Source organism: Pistacia vera, unplaced genomic scaffold, assembly GCF_008641045.1.
Source record: "Pistacia vera cultivar Batoury unplaced genomic scaffold, PisVer_v2 Contig702, whole genome shotgun sequence".
Lineage (NCBI taxonomy): Eukaryota > Viridiplantae > Streptophyta > Magnoliopsida > Sapindales > Anacardiaceae > Pistacia > Pistacia vera.
This window is the reverse complement of record NW_022196560.1, coordinates 454,373-474,339: the sequence shown is the minus strand read 5'-3', so window position 1 is coordinate 474,339 and position 19,967 is coordinate 454,373. Positions and strand designations below refer to the sequence as shown.

Here is a 19,967-nt window from a genome sequence, read left to right as displayed (position 1 = left end):
CAGTGGTTGGAATTAATGGGCCTAAAATGATGAAGTCGAGTGGAGAAATTAGAGGTAAGGAGGTTATAATTTTAATTGACAGTAGGGCATCGCATAACTTCATAAACAAGGGCTTGGTGGAGGAACTTCAGATTCCGTAACAGCAACTAAAACATTCGGAGTGAGGGTTGGTGATGGCTATAACGTCAGGTGTCAAAGAGAGTGTATGGGGGTGTGTCTGAGCTTGCAGGGTGTTGACATAATAGAAAATTTTTTCCTATTTGAGATAAGCAGTGTTGATGTCATTTTGGGTATAGCTTGACTGGAAACGTTGGGTGAAACAACCACAGATTGGAAGAAGGTAGTAATGAAGTTTCATTGTTCGGGCACCACAGTCACACTTAAGGGAGATCCAACTTTGTGCAGAACTATGGTGTCACTTAAGGGGATGCTGAAAACATTACAGACCGAAGGATCAAGATACTACATTGAGTTCGGGCATATGCAGATACAGTCAACACAAGGACCAGGCCATTCGGAGTTGATTAACAGTTTATTACAGCAGCATCAAGAATTGTTTGAACCTCCACCTGGGTTGCCACCGATCAGGATACATGACCATGCCATCAGACTGACAGAGGGGAGCCAACCTCCTAATATCATGCCCTACAGGTACCCCTACTATTTAAAGAATGAGATTGAGAGTATTGTCTGAGACATGTTGGTATTCGGAATTATAAAGCCAAGCAAAAGTCCGTTCTCGAGTCCCGTGTTACTGGTGAAGAAAAAGGATGGTGGTTGGCACTTTGGTGTGGACTACATAGCCTTGAACAAGATTACAGTGTCCGACAAATTTCCAATACCGACGGTTGACGAGTTATTTGATGAGTTGGGAAGAGCTTCGGTGTTCACTCAATTGGATCTTAAATCGGGTTACCATCAGATTCGGGTCAAAGAAGAAGACACCTACAAGACCGTTTTCCGCACCCATGAGGGCCACTACGAGTTTCTGGTAATGCCCTTTGGATTATCCAATGCCCCTTCTACATTTCAAGCTCTCATGAATGATATTTTCAAGCCGTATCTACGGCGATTCTGACTAGGTTTCTTCGACGACATCTTGGTTTATAGTCCTAATATCACAGCCCACGAAGGTCACTTGAGTCTCACTTTTCAAACCTTAAAATAGCATCAGTTGGTAGTGAACCGAAAGAAGTGCACATTCGCCCAATCAGGGTTGGAATATTTGGCCCACATAATTTCCTCAGAGGGAGTGGCGGTTGACCCAGTGAAGGTTGAATGTATTTTGGCATGGCCGACACCTAAGGACATTAAAGCCTTAAGGGAATTTCTCGGATTGACTGGGTATTACCGAAAGTTTGTTAAAGGATACGACGCACTAGCAAAACCTCTCACCGCGCTACTTTGTGAAAATTCCTTCTGTTGGACCGAATCCTTGCGGACTGCATTCAATGAATTAAAAAGGGTAATGCTTACGATATCGGTTCTTGCTATGCCTGATTTTACTAAAACTTTTGTTGTTGAAATAGATGCTTCAATGTTAGGTTTGGGAGCAGTTCTGATGCAAGAAGGCTGACCACTAGCCTTCATCAGCCAAGGCCTATCACTAAGGTCCCAAGCCAAGTCCGTTTATGAGCGGGAGCTTATGACAACTGTTTTTGTAGTCCAGAAGTGGAAGCACTAGCTTTTGGGTAGACATTTCATCATCCGAACGGACCAACGCAGCCTCCGTTACTTAAATGACCAAAGACTACACGGGGAAGAGCAACAAAAATGGATAATCAAACTATTGGGGCTAGACTATGAGATACAATATAAATCGGGGTCAGAAAATAGAGCCGCAGATGCCTTATCCAGATGAACTGATGGGGTGGAATGCAATTCTCTCTTTGCTAGTTACTTTGGCAGCCGTAAGGAATGGGAAGAGGTTATTTAGCAAGATCCTAAGCTGAACAAAATCTGCCGAGACTTGATTACGGATCCCAAAAGCCATCCACATTTTCACTTAGTGGGACACCAACTTTTCTATGATGATCGACTAGTATTACCTAGTGCCAATCCGCAAGTTCAACTCCTCCTTTAGGAATTTCACTCATCTCCCATGGGTGGACATTCGAGGATTTCAGGACCAATAAGCGGTTGTCTCAGGTTGTCTATTGGGAAGGTATGAAGAATGACATTATGACATTTGTTCGCAACTGTGTTACATGCCAACAGAATAAATATGACAACCTCTAGCCCGTCGGACTATTGCAACCATTACCGATACCAACCCAAGTTTGGGAGGACCTTTCTATGGATTTCATCATAGGCCTACCAAAAGCTCAACGGGTAGATACCATACTAGTGGTGGTTGATAGGTTAACCAAGTATAGCCACTTCATACCTCTCCAACATCCCTACACTGCCTAACAGGTAGCTGACCTCTTCATCTAGAACATTGTTAAACTACATGGGTTTCCACGAACAATCGTCTCAGATCGAGATAGACTCTTCATGAGCATTTTTTGGGGAGAGATGTTTAAACAATCAGGTACGAAGCTACACATGAGCACAGCGTATCACCCTTAGTCAGATGGCCAAACGGAAGTGGTTAACCGTTGTGTTGAGACCTATCTCCGCTGCTTTGCAGGACAACAACCAAAGCAGTGGCCTAAGTGGTTAAATTTGGCAGAATACTGGTTTAATACAACCTTCAATCGGTCCTCAGGTATGTCTCCTTTTCGAGCATTGTACGCAGACATCCACCAGTCCTTCTTAGATATTCCGAACATGCATTAGTGGTGATGGCAGTTGATGAGCAAATGATCGCAAGGAATCACATTCTGGATGAATTAAAACTCAATTTATCCCAAGCTCAAGGAGCGATGAAGGCCTATGTGGATGGTAAGAGAAGAGATGTTCAATTCCAACCAGGTGATTTAGTTTACTTAAGACTTCAACCTTATCGTCTTAAATCACTGGCTCGAAGGCCAAATGAAAAACTCAGCCCACGATTCTATGGACCTTATGAAGTGACTAAAAAGGTTGGTCCTGTGGCATACCGTTTGCAACTTCCCCCCACAGCCCGCATCCACAACGTGTTCCACGTCTCCCAACTGAAAAAGGTTACCTCTCAGCCAACCACCTCACTTCCACTCCCTCCCTTTCTTGATGGAGATATGGTACTCCAAGTCAAGCCCGAGCAAGTTTTGCGAAAGCAAAGGTTGTTAAATGGGGACTATGAGGTTCTGATCAAGTGGAAGGGTCTACCAACTTGTGATAACACCTGGGAGCCCTATACAACCATTTGCCATCAATTTCCTTCTTTCCACCTTGAGGACAAGGTGGCACTCCTTGGGGAGGGTAATGATGGACCCAAAATAGCTAGCTGGTACTCACGCAAGACAGACAATAGGAAATAGGGGCAAAAGGGGTAAATTACCCAAGGACAGGTGTCTGATTAGTTGTTAGAGTTGTTAGAATCAGGATGTCAGAATAAAAGGGCTGTGGTACTAGAGAGAGGATATCAATTGTTTTGTGCATGAATTGAGTGTGGGAGGTGCTGGCCCTCAAAGACCAGCTGGTGTTACTGTTTTATTGTTTTATTCATACAGACTCATTGTTATTCTTAAACCCTCTATTATGATTAATATACCATTTCCATTATTTTGAGCTGTTGTGTTGGATTGGTGCTGAAATATTGTTGAATGTTACGTCTGGATAGTTCTTATTCTTGTATTTGGGCTGTGTGTTGCGTGTGAGTTGTGAAAAGGGTCTGGTAAACCGCTGGGTTCCATCAACATCTAAGCGAAGAAACATAATTATATTGTTTACTTTGAAGTCATTTGGTGTGCTTACAACTGCCTCTTTAAATTTGACCTTATAAGTAAAACTCAATGGGACAAAACCTGGTCAAGGGAAAAATAGTACATTGCACATATGCCCTATACAAGAACTCTTCAAAAATTTACAAAAGGAGTATACTGTACATATGTTCAATACAATAACTCTTTACAGTAAATCTTAATTTGGATTATCTTGCCCTCACCACTTGGTACTCTCTATTTGATGGAATTGTGTTATTTGTTATTGGCTTTTGGGGTCTTCTCTTTATATTAACGTTCAGTAGTATGGAGATTTGCTGATGTTAAAACCTTGATGGAACTGTAATGGGGTTGGGAATTGCACTGCCATTTGTGATCAGCAAGAGATCAATATTGAGGATATATGTAAGTGCTGCAGTTTGAGAAACGAACAAAAATGAGAGGACTGTTTTCTTCTGGATCCCTCGTCACTGTTATTTTGTATGGTTCTATAATAAACTTTAATGGCGACATGAATGTTTTTGGGTATCCATGTAAAAAATTGTTTATTTATTTATTTTACAGGTGGTAGATGGAACATTTAGTGAAGAACCTGGGTCAGGCACAATAGCTATTATTGAGAACAGAAAGGTGTCTGTTGGGACAATAGACTGGGTTTGCAGGTGTTGTACTCATGGGACTCTTCCTCTTATGTTATTTCTTTTCTACTTCTGGTCAATTCAATTCATTCTGTTGTATTCAAAGTTGCATAAGGAGAAAAATATTCTGTTTTAATATTCTTCAAGTATGCGTTCTACATTTTAAACTATCTGTGAATTTTCGGACAGATACCTCAGTACTCTTCTGCTGCTTGCATGTTCTTCATATTGATGTGATACAATCTCATGTTCATCCTGAAATTTTTCCGACAGTTCTATTTTGAAATACTAACAGCAAACATGTCTGCTGGCTCCAGTTTTAGGTTCTTTGACATGATTCTTTTGTAAGCATATGAATGCAGCAAGTCAAATGTACTGATTTTTTTTTAATGCTATATATTTAGCTCAGCTGTATACTATTTCATTGATGGTGAATTCATCCTGTTTCCTTGTTGAAATCCCAGGCATCCCACGGAGAAGCTAACTCTGTTGGTGCCTATTTCCTGATTTCATGAGTGTGAATCCAGTTGACTCAGTCATGAGAATGGCAATGGAACTGTCACTCGTAATACTGGTCAATGCTTACAAAAGGGACATAGATGTGAATGATGGGATAATTATAACAGCATTTTATACATGTTCTAAGTCTGCTTTTGTTTATGAGGAATGAAATCAGCCATAACCACTCATTATTGTACTTACATAAAACTGAATGTGTCCAACTTCCAGCTTAGGGATTTTCCCATGTCATTTCTAATATCAATTCATGAGTGAATATTTTCTTTATGCAGGCATGGAGTTGATGTAAGTTCATTTCAAGAAGTGGACATGGAGGATTTGAACAATCAATCTGTTGTATACGTTGGAGTTGATAATACCCTTGCAGGTTGTATTTATGTTGAGGATCAGATCAGGGAGGATGCAGAATTTGTTGTCGAATCTTTGTCTAGGCAAGGAATTGGTGTATACATGCTATCTGGAGACCAAAAAAGTGCTGCTGAATATGTTGCATCTCTTGTTGGTATTCCAAAAGAGAGGGTAAGATACGGTCTTTCAGTTATTCAATACCATAGTCTCAAGAATGAAATTTATCATAAACCTATTTATGTTCTGTTGGAATGGCAGTTGATTTCATTGACAAAATTGGGAAGACACCTTAGATTTTGTTCTCTTTCTGTATTTCTTATATTTCAACAGTACAACCTAACTCAAATATATACACACACTCAACAATTACAAATATACCCTTTACACTATATATATACATAGTTTCCAACACTCTCCCTCAAGCTGGAGCATATATATCTATCATCCCTAGCTTGTTACAAATATAGGTTACCCTTTTACCAAGTAGAGACTTCGTGAGGATGTCAGCTAGTTGTTCCCCTGTTCTAATATGATTAGTAGTAATTAACTTTTGTTCAAGTTTCTCTCGTATAAAGTGACAATCCACTTCTATATGCTTAATCCTCTCGTGAAAGTCTGGATTGTTTGTTATATGTATGGCTGCTTGGTTGTCACACCACAAGTCCATAGTCCTTGGGTCACCAAACCCAATTTCTCTAAGAAGATGTCTTGTCTATATGAGCTCACACGTAACTTCTGCCATAGCCCAATACTCAGACTCTACGCTTGACCTAGCTACAATCGGTTGCTTCTTACTTTTCCAAGAAATAAGATTTCCTCCAACAAAAACACAAAACCCAGTCACAGACCGTCTATCCACAGAGGATCCTGCCTTATTTGCATCTGAAAACTTTCTACCTTATTATGACCATGATCACTGTAAAGAATCCCACGTCGAAGGGCTTCTTTTAGATACTTCAAAATATGGAGGACCGCATCCCAATGAGATGTCCTAGGATGACATAAACTGACTCTCTATACTCACTGAAAAAGCAATATCTGGACGGGTTACTGTAAGGTTGTTTAACTTTACAACTATCCGTCTGTACCTCTCTAGATCACCAAACATCTCTCCATCCTCAGCATTCAATCTCACATTAGGAACCATAGGAGTGTCACAAGGCTTAGCCTCACTTAGACCCATTTCAGTCAACACATCTAACACATACTTGCATTGAGAGAGAAAAATCCATTTCTTACTCTGAGAAACCTCGACTTCCAGATACCTTAAAGCGTCCAAGTCTTTTGTGTTAAATTTGGAAGCCAAAAAGTTTTTCAAACTCTTAATGCCAACATCATCACTGTCAGTGATTACAATGTCATCAACATAAACAACTAAAAGAATGATGCTAGAACTAGATTGCATATAAAAGACAAAGTGATCATAAGCACTCTTATGTAAACCAAACAAAGTCACCACTTCGCTAAACCTCCCAAACAACGCCTGTGGAGATTGCTTTAAGCCATATAAAGATTTTCTCAGTTTGCATACCTTTCCTGACTCCCCCTAAGCAACAAACCCTGGAGGTTGCTCCATGTAAACCTTTTCAAGAAGATCACTATGTAAAAAGACATTTTTTACATTAAGTTGGTGAAGATGCCAACAATATGAAGCTGCAAGAGAGATGAATAGTCGGACAGAGGTCATTTTAGCCACTGGGGAGAATGTCTTAAAATAATCAATACCATACGTCTGGGCATAACCTTTAGTAACCAATCGAGCTTTCAACCGAGCCACAGTCCCATTGGGATTAGCCTTCACTGTGAAAACCCATTTGCATCCAATAGCCTTTTTATTTTCAGGCAACTCTATTAAAACCCATGTATCATTATGTTTTAGAGCCAACATCTCTTCTTCTATAGCCCTTCGCCACCCATCATGAGCAATTGCTTCAGACACAGAGTTGGGAACAGACACAGAGTCTAAAGAGGCAATAAAAGACTTGGAAGATGAAGACAAAGAGTGATAGGAAACAAATGAGGAGATAGGATAGGTACAAGAGCGCTTACCTTTACGAAGAGCACTGGGAAGATCATGATCATGGTCAGAGGAAGGAGGAACCGGATCCGAGGGCGAGGCAGTCGATAGAGGCAGTGGATCAGATGTTGCTGCAGGTGTCTCATGGGGCTGGTGAACCCTGCGAGAGTATACCTGGGTGATAAGAGGACAAGAAGGTAGAGGACTATGATGGGTAATGTTGTAAACAAGAAGATCATCAAGGGGGTGCTTCAAAACAAGTAGATGAAGTGGAGGACTTAACATATGAAGTGGTTTCAAAAAAGGAAACATCAGCTGAGATAAGGTACTTACCTAGGACAGGAGAAAAACAGCGATAACCCTTCTGATATCGGGAATAACCCAAGAATATGCACTTGAGGGACCTAGGTTCAAATTTGGATACATGAGGTCTAACATCTTGAATAAAGCACGTGCACCCAAACACTTTAGGAGGAAGAGAGAATAAAGTTTGTGATGGAAAAAGGATGGAGAACGGGATTTGACCACCCAAAACAGAAGAAGGCATGCGATTGATGAAGTGACATGCTATAGAGATAGCATCTGCCCAAAATTCTATAGACTTTAATGTGAAAAAAGAGAGTACAAGCGACTTCTAATAAATGATGATTTTTGCGTTCAGCAACTCCATTTTGCAGAGGTGTATAAACACATGATGACTGATGAATAATAACTCTAGTAGACAGAAAGGAGAAGAAAGGGGCAGAAACGTATTCTTTGGCATTATCACTTTTGAGAATTTTAATAGATACAGTAAATTGATTTTGTATTTCAGCATAAAAGGTACAAAATATGGAGAACAATTCAGAACGATTTTTCAAAGTATAACCAAGTTACACGTGAAAAATCATTCACAAAAATTACAAAATATCGATATCCAGACTTAGACAAAACTGGGCAAGGACCTCAAACATCAGAGTGTATAACATCAAAAGGGGTTGTGGCTCTTTTGTTTATCCTAGGGCTATAGGACACTCTATGGTGTTTTCCAAACTTACACGCCTCACACTTAAGGTGTGACATTGACCCTACACTAGGACACAACCTTTTCAAAATGGGAAGGGGAGGATGACCAAGGTGACCATGTAATATAGATAGAGATGAATCACTGGTACACGCAACAGGTTGAGAGATAGGAGTGGAGACATCATCGAGCATATACAGGCCACCTGATACACGACCCTTACTAATAATCCGCCTCGTCCCAAGATCCTGAAATATACAGTGAGTAGGAAAAGAGTAAACACCACAATTGAATGCATTAGTAATTTGACTAATTGATAAGATTAAAGAGAAAATGAGGAAGACACAAGACAGAGGAAAGAGACATAGATTTGTTGAGATGGGCAATACCACATCCAATAATAGGTGCAGTAGACTCGTTAGCTAAGGTAATTGAAGACAAATTGAGAGAAGGTGTAAATGAGGAGAGAATACCTGTATCGCCTGTCATATGGTGGGTAGCACCAAAATCAATGACCCAATTACTACTAGAAGTGGACAAACAGGCTGTAGGATTACCTAACTGGGTTAATGTAGTGGTAGTCGATGGGATGGATGACTGGGAGCAAGAATTCTGAGTGAGACGAGCATATTCTGTTGTAGAGATAGTAACCTGTGATGGGGTGGGTAAGAGACCATCTTGAGTTACAACATGAGAAAACTTCTGATTGTCTTGCATATTTAGGGGCTTGCCATGGAGCTTCCAACAATTTCTTTTTTTTTTTTTTTTTTACGTGACCCTCAGCACCACAGTGAAAGTAAGTACGAGGGTCATTACCACGATTGTTCCTGATATCATGACTTGTCCCTTTGTTACCTTTTCCATCACCATACTTCATGTTAGCTAGGGCCGCATGATCAACATTAGGATCCTTAAAAGTTTCTTTGTCCTTAGACACTCCTCGATCTTCTCCCTTACTAATTCTGAGAAGTCGAGCAAAGACATTCGTAAGAGAGGGAAGTGTCTCACCAGTAAGAAGTTGTGTACGAGCTATCTCATATTCTAGTTTCAACCCAGCCAGAAAACATTGCACTGCCACTTGTTCTTGTGCTTGCATCATCTTCACATCAGTAGGGACAGGAAACATAGCCATTTTTTCTTCAAAGGCTTGTTTTATCTCTGTATAATATTCGAGCAACGTCTTCTCTTGCATATTTGCTCGATAGATCTTCAATAACAATTCATGGGCATGAGACAGGCTTGTTTACCAGTATACAAGAACTCTAGATACTCTCATGACTCCTTGACTATATCACAGTGACCAATCACATCATCTACGGACGAATCGAGAGTGTTCTGAATTTGATTGAAGAGCTTATCATCTTCCATGAGTCATTTTTTTCGAGTTTTATTATCATTTTCTGTTTCCTCAGGTAGATCCTCGATTAAATGGTCTCCCATATCAATGCTGGACAAATATTGTCGGATAATCCGCTTCCATTGAATATAATTCCTTTTTCCTAATAATTTTCGATCAGTAATTTTGATGGAGGAAGTGACAATTTCAGTCACTATCTTCTTACCGTCCTCTGCCATACTGTCCAGCAAATAACTCTTAACTCCACAGATTCATAACAATCTCAACACCAAACAACCCAAGCAAACACAACAACTCTGGTATCACATCAACTCCAAGCCAACACACAAGGATAGCCAAAAATGATTTACAACAACTCCACGTTGGCTTAATTCAAAACAACTCTGGTATCACATTTTCCAACTACAAGCCAACACAAATGTATAGAGGATTACGAGTGGCTTACCGAATGATCAAACCTGTTGACTTTTGTTGTATATTTACAACTTTACCTTCCTTCAACTTGAGGTTCCTCAGAATATTCTGATCAAAGCATGTCGCAAAGCATTCCCATTTTGACTAAAAAAAAATGATTTACTGCACCAAACCAACAACAGAGAAGAGAGAAATGATTTATTGCACCAAACCAACAACAGAAAAGAGAGACTGGAACAGAATCAACACTCGCCGGAAAAAGAGAAACAAGGTCGTCGGATAGATCAAAAGCAACGAAGAACAGACTCAGACGTTGCCAGAAACAGAGAAGCTAAGGGCAGACGTCGCCAGAAACAGAGAAGCTAAGGGCAAACGTCGCCAAGAGAGAAAAACCATGGACAAAGACGTCATCGGAGATCTCTGGAAAACAGAAACAAAGGGAAGAGGTCGCCGGAAAACAGAAATAGAGGGAAGAACAGACTCAGACGTTGTCGGTAACGGAGAGGCTAAGGGTAGACGTCGCCGAAAAACAGAAACAAGCAAATGGGTTTAGGGTTTACGTGTCTAGGAGCTCTGATACCATGTTCTCTTTCTATATTTCTTATATTTCAACAGTACAACCTAACTCAAATATATACACACACTCAACAATTACAAATATATCCTTTACACTATATATATACATAGTTTCCAACAGATTTTAAACATTTCAGAAAATAGTTCAATTATGATTGACAAGTGCTAGTAGATAGGTTTTTAGGGATAGATTTCTAGACCTATTTATATCTACCAATTGTTTATTTTATTATTCTAAGTTTTAGAGTTTCGTCTCTAATTGCATCCATTTGGTATTCATCATAAGTTACAAAGGACTTTGGCTATCATAACATTCACATCTGCTACCCTGCCTGGAGACAAGCTGATGTTTGTGCTAGGCCGGTGACAAACTTGAAATATTTTATCAAACCCTTTGAAACAATTTGGTTATTATTTTGGACTTCAAACATTGTTTCCTTTAGTACTGTTGCTGTGATAGTTGTGGCAATTGACTGATAGTCATTTAAGCTTATGAGTAAACTTCAAACATGTGGGTGGGGTCCGTGGGGTGCATGATAAAAAAAATTATAAACGGCAAGAAAAACATTTCAAACGTCAAAACCTCACAACTAAAAGTGAAACTGAGCTCTGAAAACTGCAGGTGCTGTCTGGAGCTAAACCAGCTGAGAAGAAGAGGTTCATAAATGAACTTCAGAAGGATCAAAACATTGTAGCCATGGTTGGTGATGGAATCAATGATGCAGCAGCTTTGGCTTCATCACATATTGGAGTTGCCATGGGTGGGTGTGTTGGAGCTGCTAGTGAAGTGTCTTCTGTTGTATTAATGGGAAACAAACTATCTCAGGTATTACAAACTATCTCAGGTATTTCTAAAGTTGGATTAGTGAAACTTGAATTTCAAATTGAAATCCAATTGCTGAGCTTGTGTCACATGGAATATATCTGTCTTAGCTATTCGAATTGCTTCCAAATTTTCATTTCTGAAATTGAAATCTTCAGTTATAATGCTGAGGCATTATACAAATATGGGTCAGAGTATAGAGGGATTTTAAAATGTAGGGGAGATTTTTTGGAAGTTTTTGCTGTCAAGTGTAGGGGATGATAAAATCTTTGCTCGGGAAGATGTGTGGTGGACTGAGGTAACATTGGAATTTTTATTTTAACATTTGTTTTTAATTGAAGAAAGTATGAGAGTTAGTGTCTTCAACTTCAGTGATGTGTATGCGAGACTTAATGTTGGGATCCAAATTTTATTTGAGCAGTGGAAGATTTAGTGTTGGATCTGTTGAAACATATTTTAGTTTTTATATAATTTATTTATTTTTATTATGCACATGTTGCCTATCAGGGTACATTGTGCTGTGTTTGACATTGAGCAGTTATATTGAGGGTTAGTCCTTTAAAGCTTCAAGTCAAAGCCTAACATATTTTTCTTGGAAGATAGGTCTGAACACAGGGTTACCCAAAATTGTTCCATTTTAAGTTTGGACGGTAGCTTGATCTCGCATGTATGGTAAATTGTGTTATATGTATATAGTACCATGGAGGAACTTTTATTATTAATGTCCCAAAATTAGATAAATTCTTCTGCTTAGTGCAGGGAGGATAATATTCCTGTAACTTTGTGGTCTTCATTTTATGAAAGATTTCTACTTGAGGAAATTGATTTAATGTTGCCTCTGTGCAGTTGCTTGACGCTTTGGAGCTGAGCAGGCTAACCATGAAGACTGTGAAGCAAAACTTGTGGTGGGCCTTTGCATATAACATTGTAAGTTTTTACCTATTACGCTAGATATAACTGTGCATTTCATAATTAAAGCCAAGGGAAATGACAGGATTTGATCTACTAATGTGATGCCGTTCTCTCTCTCTCTCTCTCTCTCTCTCTTGGCCCCCCCCCAAAAAAAAAAAAAAAAATTCTACTAACTTGAGGAGTGATTTCATATGTTTCTCTTTTGTACCCCGTTCTTCAGTTTTTTTTTTTTCTTTCTTTTATGCTATGCTGCTGGAATTGTTCCTCTTCAGCTATATTTCAATTTTTTTATGATGCTTTTACTTTCAAACAGGTTGGAATTCCAATTGCTGCTGGAATGTTACTTCCAGTAACCGGGACCATACTGACTCCATCAATTGCTGGAGCCCTTATGGGTTTGAGTTCCATCGGCGTGATGGCAAATTCCCTTCTTCTGAGATTTATATTCTCCTCAAAACAGAAACAAATTTCTGGAGCCGCCCCTCACATCAAAATTAACGTGGATTATGATCAACTTTTGGACTCGAAAGAGAAAATGAAGTACCCTATTTCTGATGGTAAATGGAGACAGAAACGATAATCGCACAAGAGATGAGATCAACCTTTCTTATTTGGTTGGTAGAGTCTAACCTCAGTTTCATTTGCAATACTTCAAAGGATGAGTAGCATGGTGCTTTTGTGCATACATTTATTGTCCTCTACAAAAGAGGTTTAAGTGTTGCATTTTTCTCGAAGTATAGGTGTAAAAAAATATTTGCTCATTCATTTTGGGGATATTAAAATAATGTCAGAATAGGACTAATAGCTCAAAATGTTACCTTCAATTGATACAAATTGTTTAAAGTTTAAAGTTTTCAGTTTCTTCCAGAAAAATATTCGTAATCCTTTTTACATCAACTTTTTTCATTGAATTAATTGAAATGGTAGGGTAAGCATGATTACAATATTCTATTTACTTAAATAATTCAGTGTGTGTTTGGGATTGCTGTAGTTTAAGAAATACTCTATTAAAGTTTAAGATACGATAATAAAGTGTGATAAATCACTTTGAAAATAGATTAAGTTTCAAACTGATTATAAAATGATCAGATTCATAAAAAGATTCTAAAATTTGCCTTATGTAATTTTTCAAAATCAAATTAATTTCTTAAATTGGTTTCAAACATATATGACTGTGTTTGTTTCCCTAGTTTTGCCTTATTCTATTCCTATCAATTTCAAAATACAAATTTTTTTTTCTATTCTAGAAATACTATTATATTTTATTAAATTATTTTTAAACCTTCTAAGTTTGTTAATTAATTAAACGCCTCCTAAAAAAAAGTTTAGAAATTGAGAAAAAACATCTTCACCCCTCCACATTTGTCAGATTCCAGCCACCACCGTCGGAAGGTGGTTAGAATTGGCGGTGGTGGTTGGAATCTGGTATAATGGTGTACTACCGATTGGATCTGACCGGTAGTGTATGGATATAACATTTTTCGATCAAATCTATCGTAGATCTAGCCGGAAAAGGCCAAATCTATGGCCATTGATTGTCAGGTCTTTGGTTGTAGCTAGTTGTCAGCGATGATCATATCTTTAGTCGTTGTTGACGACGAAACACGACCAGATCTCCTAAATCTCGACACCTCGAGAAGGATGGGCTCTCGTTCACAAACCCCTTGATCCTTTCTTTTCTTATTTCTTTTCTTTATTATCTCGTTTTATTCCCTTAAGAATAATAGAGATAATGAACTCTTTAGTTGAAACTGGCTGTTATCCTCCTAAACAGGAAAGGGGGAAGAGCCGTTATTAAATTTCTTTGAGTAAGGGCTTTCTGAAAAGCCGTAGTTGCAATTGGGCTTTGGTTTGTACTTGAATCGATCTTGCCTTGGTGTCGCCCGAAGGGCGAGATTGACCTTTCTCCTTCATTAACAGACCAGGCTAAGAAAGCAGAAAATCTAGATCTTCTCACCATTTTTTTCTCTTTGCTTTGAATAGCTATCGTACTTAAGGGATGAAGGAATGGATGCAGACTAAGAAAACTTTTCAGCCTTAGATTTGGCCTTTTTCGACCAGATCCAAAAGGCCATCTCGGCACACGACCGACTAGATCTAGCCGGCCGTGCTCCGATACGGTGACTCCGACCACCCTTTAGCGATGGTGGCCAGTTGCCGGTATTTAATGGGTGGGGGTGTTTTTGTATTTTTTTAATGTTTTTATTACATGTGTGTTTAGTAAATTAACAAACCTAGGGGTTTTTTGTTAATTTTTAAATTCTACCTCGTTATTACCACACAACTCTTACTTTTTCAAAAATACTAAAGCAAACGAACCCTACAATGTCAAACGCACCCTTGGATATTAATAGAACATGTTTGAATTTATATTGATAATTTAATAAAATTTTAATTAGTGTGCGACCTCTTCAACATAACTCTTAAACGAGTCTGCGACCTTGTCGCCGTAACTTGTAAACGAGTGCACAAGCCCGTCGTCGTAACTCATAAATGAGTGTGCGACCTCGTCGCTGTAGCGCGTAAACGAGTGCTTGACCTCATCGCCGTAACTCGTAATGTGAACGCATAGACCGCACATCGTTAGATCGTAATTTTGGAGCTTGTCATTTCTAAAGCTCGTATTTTGAACCTTGAATTGACCTCCAAAGACTGGGGGGCTATTGTTATGCAAGAAATCTGCAGAGGATAATTCCCTATTAAAAAAGAAGATATTTACATTTACCTATTGTGGAAGGAAGATATTTAGATTGACTTGGATTTCAAGTAAGATAGTCGAAGATCATGCAACTTCCTAATTCTATGAATTTGAATATTACCTCAACTCTATCATGTAAAATGGGTTCTATATAAACCCTTTCAAAATCATTGTAAAAGAGGAGCATTAGTGAGAACTCTTTCACTGTAATCACAAATACATCAATAAGATAATAGAGGACGTAGACTTAAGAGTTAACTTGTCAAACCTCTTTAAAAATCCCTTTTTGCATTTTTATTTTCTTTTACTTGCTGATTATAATCACGCAACCATCCTATCCGATATCGTGAGGGTCAATCGCGTATCTCTAGTTGTTGCGAGATTTCTTAACAACAATTATGCATTATTTTGAGAACTAGACAGGATCTACCGGCAGTCTTTCCGGTCAGGATTGGGTTTCTTTGCAAGATTTCAAAATTTTGGGGACTAATTTGTAATTTTTAGGGGGTTTGTAGGATTTCAAAACTTTAGGGACTAATTTGTGATTTTTAGGGGTATTTTTGTCAGGATTTCAAATTTTTGGGACTAATTGAAGTTTTTACGGGGTTTTTGTAAAATTTCAAAATGTTGGGACTAATTATAATTTTTGAGGAATGTGTTTTTGTTGACGTCACTAGAGGTGGAACAAATGGGCCGGGTTAGGCGGGTCAACCCTAACCCAACTTGCCTCAACTTGGGTTCAACCTAGCCAAGGTATACCCTGTCGGGCGGGCTGGGCCTTCATAGGCCAACCGACAGGTTTTTTTTTTTTTTTACCTATCCAACCTACTAGGTTGGACAAAAAAAATAAAATAAAAAATAATTAAATTTTTTTTTTTTTTTTGCAAAAACCCAGTTTACCCTTGAAATATAGTCATTTTATAGCATTGGAGTGTCTTTTTGGTCATTTCTTTTCCCCTTTTTTTCTATATAGGGCTAAACTCTTATATTTCCTTACATCCCAAATTCTCTCGTTCTCTCATTTTATCTATTAATCTCTCAATCTCTTGTTGTCAATTTGCTCTCATCTTAAATTTATTAGTTTTTGCAATTTTCAATTTATATTTCCAAATTTCATGTATGCTCTCTCTCTCTCTAGCTAGTACCTCGTAAAATAACAGTAAAGCTCACTAAATATATAAGAATATATTATATATATATAATATTATATAGATGAGTATAAAATAATGGGCCCCTAAGTGAATTTTTCTTTATATACAAATCTTTACATAATGTAATAAAATCACAAAACATCAACTCGAAAGTGTTGCCAAACCCTTCCACTTCTTGACGTTCTAAGAGACCGCATCTCACCTACTACCTACAAAAACATTGAAAACAATGGGGTGAGCACTAATTGCTCAGTAAGTAAACCCGCTATGCTACCTTTCTCTCTCCGTTGCTTAAATTCTAAATTTCTTTCCTTACATCACACTTCTCTATTCTTCTCAGTTCTTTCTCAATTTCTAATTTATCACTACTCATGATAGTAGGCATGGTATCATGCATAGATATGATGCAAATGCACAAATACATAGAATGTGCATTTTCTTTTCTGTTTTTCTATTTTTTCTTATTCTGTTTTCTGTTTCTTTTCTCTGTATTTCTTTCTGTGCTTCCTTCCTTTCAATTCATTCTTTCCTTCTATTCTGTCTTTTCTTTTCTATTCTTTCTTTCTTTCTGTTCTTTTATTTATTTCTTGTCTTTTCTATTCTTTCTTTCTTTTCTTTCTATTCTTTCTTTCTTTCTATTCTTTCTTTTCTTTTCTTTTCTTTCTTGCCGATCGGACTCAGTTGAGGCATAAATTTGGAACCCTAGCCATGTGAGTGTATTCTCTAATTCTGGGTATAGTCCTCATCCACATGCACTTCTAACGGACTGTACAATTCTTCTTTTTGATTCTGAGGCCGCTCACCAAGGGTGGTCTGCATGCGAGGCTATGTCACTCACGGGTTCCCCATCGCAACAACCTTCTCTTCTTTTATATTTTTACACTTCTTTAAATAAAATTTCAGATTTGAATTTCTTTAATATTCTCATTTCTTTCTATTTGCTCTTTAATGTTCTTTAATGCTTTTTAATGCTCTTATGAGTATGTATGCATGTAGATGGGCTCATGCTTATTATTCTTTCTAAATTCACATGTTTGGATGCAATAATGCAATATGGAATGTGAATATATCATTCTCTACCATCTACAAACTCATCTCAAGATAGCAAATAATCATACTCATACATGCACTTCTCTTTGACATTTCATCAAACAATTTATATGCACACATCAACTCTAATTTGGCTACATTTCTACCTCTTTTCTAAGCCACCAAAATTTGGAATAAAACACACCAAGATTAACGTCAAACCTGTCTAGGATTCACACTCCATAAATTCTACTCCAATTCTTCTATAATTCATCCAAACTTTCATCAAACATCAAGTACACAAACACTACTTCCCATGGATAAATTCTAACCATCGTTCAACATCCATCCCATCAAAATTCTTCATATATAAGCACATACATGCATAAAAGAAATTCTCTACACAATATTACTCCAATCATGACTAGGGTTGGATTTACTTACCTTAGATGTGAGCAATCCAACACTTTAGTAGTCTTCCTTGATCCAACTCTCTTTCTCTTAAATCCTATGGACACAAATCATAAGAATTCAACACTTTAAAAATTAAATCTCACTTCTTAGTACAAGGATCTTACCTAAGGATGCTTGATATTGAAATTCCACTAAAAATAACCCAAAATCTATGAATTTCCCTTGAAAAAGAATTGAAGAAATTGAGAGAATTTGGGGATGAAGGTGGCATGAAAGAGGAGAAGAAATGGCTAGGGTTTCATTTTTCAACTCTTAATATAACAAACTATTATTTATAGTTTCCCATTTTACCCTTACACTTTCCATGAAATTTCATCTATGTCCCTTCATCAATTACCATAATGCCCTCATTTTTATTGTATTCTCCATGAAATTCTATCTCTTTTCACTCCCCACTTTTTCAACTAATTATGAGTGAAAAGACCATTTAACCCCTAATGGAATTTTAGGGAATTTTCTTCACACTTGTTCAAGATAACTTTAACAAAATTCAACTAAAGGTATTAGGGCATAAGTAAAGCTACATACCTCGATGTGGGCGTTACATTTCAATTCTCCGTCTTTAATTCTTATTTCTTTTATATCCATTTTTTTTTAACTAGAATGGATAGATATTTCTATCCCATCAATTTTGATGATGAAGAAAATTATCTTAGTCCCCCTGAATTTACTAACATAAATGCTGTAGATTCAAATAGTCCCACTTTCCCATTCTCAGAATCTAATACACCTCATAATATTCCCCCCATCCTCCCCATGCCGCTACAGCTCCCGGTGGTTCTAGAAGTTGTCATCGTAATCGTCATCCTCATCCAACTCCATCTCAAGTAGAAGTTTGGGCACAGTTCGAAAAGTTTTACGAGACAGAAAATGAAGTTCAAGAGAAGAAAGCAAAATGCAAGTATTGTGGAAATATTTATAAAGCTGATGCAAGTAATGGTACTAGTACTTTAAAAAGGCATGCTAGTAAACATATGAATCAACATGGAAATAGAGAAACCAATCAAACTCAAATAACTAATATGAGTACTACTTGGTGTTATAATTATGATGTATATAGGGAACAATTAGCTTTATATATTGTTGCAACTGATCAACCTATTAATATGGCTGAAGATAAATATTTTGAAAGATTTATTAAAAATTCATTTTTTCCAGGATTTAAAAGTTATTCTAAAATTGCAACTAGAAATGATTTAATGAAATTGTTTAGGAAAATGAAATTAGAATTAAGAAATAAAATACATAGTTGTCATGTTAGTGTGACTCTAACCGCTGATATTTGGAGTGGTAGAGCTAAACAAGATTATATTTGCGTGACTAGTTATTATTTTGATGACGAATGTAAATTAAATAAATCTTTATTGGGATTTAGATTAATGGATGTGGATCATAGTAGTCAACAAATTTATAATAAAATTGTTGAAATTTTAGAAGATTGTGATATTGTTCACAAAGTGATAAATTTAACTTTAGATGATGCAAGTGCTAACAGTAGAGCTATAGATTTTTTTTTTTAAAGTAATTTTCCTTTTTATGATAATTTGAAGTTTTTTCACCAAAGTTGTGCATGTCACATTATTAATTTAATTGTGAAAAAGTAGTATGAAAAAAATTAGAAATAATATTGATAGAATTATGGATTCTTTAGCTTGGATTACTAGTAGTAATAGAAGAACTGTTGAATTTCAAGATGCTTGTATAAAATCAAATATGTCTCCTAGAACTTTTGCATTAGACATGCTTGTTAGATGGAATAGTACTTATTTAATGCTTGATTCATGTTTACCTTATGCAAATTTAATTAGTTATTTTGTAGCAAATAATAGAGGTCCTCATTATTTGGTAGACAATGATTGGCATATAACTAAAAAATTTCATTCTTTTCTTAAAATTTTTTATCAATTCATTTTACAACTTTCTGATGGGTATTATCTTACTAGTCCATTGGTAATACATACAATTATAAAAATATAAGATTTATTTAAAAAAAAAACAGAAACAATAAAATTTTAGTGGGACTAATAGAGGCAATGGAATTAAAATTTAAAAAAATATTGGAAACCCATTTTTTTTTTTTTTTTGTTTAGCTGCCATATTTGATCATAGAATTAAATTAGTGAATTAGGAAATGGTTTAGACACGTTAAGTGAAAATTTATGAGACGAAACATATTCCAATCAACTAGGAGAGATAAGATAG

The 19,967-nt window shown here is 37.1% G+C and overlaps 1 protein-coding gene across 2 annotated transcripts in view; it reads left to right on the top strand.

Moving 5' to 3' along the window:
* The window catches only part of LOC116114194 (copper-transporting ATPase PAA1, chloroplastic), a 45,689-nt gene extending 32,537 nt beyond the window's left edge, over positions 1-13,152 (top strand). Inside the window, exons 13-17 of one of the 2 annotated variants that reach the window (XM_031400348.1) lie at positions 4,371-4,468; positions 5,236-5,482; positions 11,301-11,504; positions 12,348-12,428; positions 12,727-13,152. In XM_031400348.1, the coding sequence (XP_031256208.1) occupies positions 4,371-4,468; positions 5,236-5,482; positions 11,301-11,504; positions 12,348-12,428; positions 12,727-12,993 (897 nt within the window). In that variant the 3' untranslated portion in view covers positions 12,994-13,152. The remainder of the gene's footprint in view (positions 1-4,370; positions 4,469-5,235; positions 5,483-11,300; positions 11,505-12,347; positions 12,429-12,726) is intronic. The other variant, XM_031400349.1, reaches the window with a different exon arrangement.
* Positions 13,153-19,967: the final 6,815 nt, after the last annotated feature.